This window comes from Sycon ciliatum, chromosome 13 (assembly GCF_964019385.1).
Source record: "Sycon ciliatum chromosome 13, ocSycCili1.1, whole genome shotgun sequence".
In the NCBI taxonomy this organism is placed as follows: domain Eukaryota; kingdom Metazoa; phylum Porifera; class Calcarea; order Leucosolenida; family Sycettidae; genus Sycon; species Sycon ciliatum.
In genome coordinates this window covers 25,801,104-25,804,363 of record NC_088655.1, presented here as the reverse complement: position 1 = coordinate 25,804,363, position 3,260 = coordinate 25,801,104, and the positions used below count along the sequence as shown (strand labels likewise).

Genomic DNA, 3,260 nt, shown 5'->3' with positions numbered 1-3,260 from the left:
ACCGAGGGCCCTGAGTAGCCGGAAATGAGCGTGGGAAACACCCCTTTTATCCACTCTATCAAAGCAAATGAGTGCAGGGAAACGGGAGGTGGGAGGGCGAAACACAACGAGCAGACAAGAATGATCCGCACACAGAACGGATCGAAATTTATAGCTAAGGCGAGCTCTAGCAAGTCACGTCGAATATCGCGTCGAGTGAACGTCTCATGTCGTCCACGTTGAGTGCCACATACAAAATCCACGGTGAACGCCACATCGCACGCCGCCCACATCGAAGGCGAGCGCCACGCATGGATCACGCTCAATGTCAAGTAGAGTGCCCAGTCGCATAGAGCACCATGCGTGCATGCACTATGTTGTTTGGCCGACATGGTCACCGCGACGTGATCGTATCCCGCACCAAAACATCACAGCATGCATCAACAGCACTATCACACATAGCAGCATAGATTGAGCGGTAGTACGAAGCTGTGTGCACCCATTAAAATCTGCATTATCACCTTAATACTATTCACACCCACACGCGCGCACACACACACATACACACACATACACACACACACACACACACACGCCACACACACACGCCACACACGCACACACACACACGCCACACACACACACACACGCACACGCACACACACACGCCACACACACACATACACACACACACACACACACGCCACACACACACGTACACACACATGTACACAAACGCACACACACACGTTACATCTACCCAATGCTATAGACAGCAAGCTGTTTTGGCCATAAGGGCCCCATCAGTCCAGCTACGAGCTGTAAGTAAGCCGAGCTACCAGCCACGGCGAAAAGGTGGCACCACAGACATTAGAGAGGTTCCGGGTACGATTTTCCGTGCCAAAATCCGTATGGGCGCTACGGATTTTTTCCAGGCGTGCTCCATACGATTTTTCGGCACGAGAATCCGTGTGGACTGGCTTTCATACGAACCATGCTCCGTATGGAGATTTTGCGTCATCGGGTGCAGAATGATTTTTCGCGTACAAATTTGGTACGAGAAACATCGATTTTTCGCGGGAAGTTTCGATTTCGGTACAAATTTTCAAAATAAAAAGGCATAGCGCGGGAATGTGACGTGTTTGCGATCGTAACCTAGGCAATGACGGCAAACACATAAGTTCCGTACCCCGGAAATTTTCACTGCTCGAAAACGACGTATAAAAAATCCGTAGAGCCTCCACGGATTTTGGCACGAAAAATCGTACTCCGGAACCTCCCTAATAAGTTAGCTTGTTGTCCTAGCGCCAGAGTGCTCTAACTACGGAATGTAGCGAGCGATGCGTAATGCAGCCGCACTAGAGCAGCCTACCGAGAGTGCTTGGAAAATACGGTTTACGTCAGACTCAGTTAGACTGCCATGACCTGGCAGCCCTGAACAGCTTCTGAACTCATGCTAGAACATTCAGTGCAGAACAGACCATGAAACGCAAGTGACAGGGTGGAGACTTGGACAGCCCGAATTGCCAAGCATGTAACCATAGCAACACACATGTTATGTGCTTATGAACCGTCCACGGGTACTAGCTACTATTGGGCGTCGAATATTGAAATGAATATTTTGTTCGACTTTCTTTTACCTGCAGGAAGAGTGGGTGGGTGTGCTGGGGCTGAAAACACTAAAAACGTTTCACTTTGAAAAAAAACAATCGGTAACCTCGGACAGCCCCTTACCTGATTTCTCGGAACAAACAACTGCAACGCTTTCTTCTGGTAAGAATGCCGATGGATTCTTCGCCCATTCTCGGAGGTCCGCCATTGGCTTTGTGTCGTGTCCATGCTCGTCCCGCATCTTCACAGCGTAATTATGCTTAGTACCACCGGCGACGTGAATCCCTACAACATAGCCAGTAGCAGAGGCCGTCTCAGCTTCGCCTTCTTTGGGCAGAAGGAAGACGGGTGAGCCACTTTGCCCAGGGGTAGAATCGACCAAGTGGTGAAGCTGATGGTCGTGCTCTGCAAACGCAGCAGGGCGAGGCTTGTCAACCCAGTATTTGCATTTCTTGGCCGTCTCTTCTTTATCACCATAGTAGGTGTGCGATGGATATCCGCACATGCGGACGTCATCCTCCGTCTTCTTGCACTGGGTCGCAACGCCAAGAAGCTTTTTATCTGCCCATCTCACCAACGGACATTCTTCGCTCGTCTTGACCGCTATTATCCCATAGTCGTGTAGAAATAGCTCGTTAGTCTTCTCCGGATCCTTGGCGTTGTTCTCGTACCAGGTAGGAACGATCAACCCACCATAATCGTTCTTGCGGGATATCTTTCCCCTGGTCAGGGGAGGCGCGGAGAGATCTTTGTAGATTCGTACCCAGAGCCAGTCGCCGCAATCGTTGCAGACCAGATTATGTGCGGCAGTGGCGAAGATGATGTACTCTTTGTTCGCTGCACAGTTCAGATCGCGGAGTAGGAAGCACGTTCCTTGATAAACTTGCGGCAGAGGCTGTGCTTTGTCGCAACGGCCGCAGCCAACCTCCAGAGCCAATATGGAATGAAAGGGACTGGCCGTTTCAGCGGATGGCTCGGCCACTGTCACTCGCTCGTCCTCGCCCGGCTTTAAGCAATTCTCGCGGACCTCTGCAGCTCTAGCCATACTCGCGCCCGATTGGGCCATGGCAGAAGATTGCCCCTCCGCCATTATGCTAGTTCAGGTCAGCGCTCAGTTTACGACTCCCTGTACCTGTGCGGCAGTGCCGATAACAAAACTCAAAAGCTCGCACGTTCGCGTTACCACCTGTGCCGCGGTGAGAACCACAACCGGTAGATCTACCACTAGTCACTGACGGCGCTGCACTTGTCGATCAGACTTGACTGTTCATGTTTTGACCATAATAAATAAAAATTAATAATTAACATAAATAAATTATTATGTATAGATATTGCACGGTTCCGGCCGAGGGGATTATTTAATTTTTTCAAATCCCCAAGGCGTGCAGCGCGCCGCGGGGATTATGAAAAATAATCCTCGCGGACACTGTGCAATATCCTGTATAGACCACTACTGGCACCCGTACCACTTTCAAGTGATCTACGGCTGCGCGCCTTGGGGATTTCCCCTCGGAACCGTGCAATAATTATCCTATAGTATAATTATACAGTACATAGACCACACTTTTCGGGTGATCAGAAGCGCAGCATGAACCAGTACATTATGTGCAGTGCGAAAGGAACACTGGAGTAACTTTTTTTTTGTTGTTCTGACATAGTCATCATGGTCA

General features: G+C 50.1%; 1 protein-coding gene across 1 annotated transcript in view; it reads right to left on the bottom strand.

Annotated features, from left to right (window-relative positions):
• LOC135829470 (uncharacterized) overlaps positions 1–2,810 on the bottom strand; it is a 22,800-nt gene extending 19,990 nt beyond the window's left edge. The window contains exon 1 of the mRNA XM_065341874.1: positions 1,714–2,810. Coding sequence (XP_065197946.1) covers positions 1,714–2,680 — 967 coding nt within the window. The 5' untranslated portion in view covers positions 2,681–2,810. The remainder of the gene's footprint in view (positions 1–1,713) is intronic.
• Between the last annotated feature and the right edge of the window lie 450 nt (positions 2,811–3,260).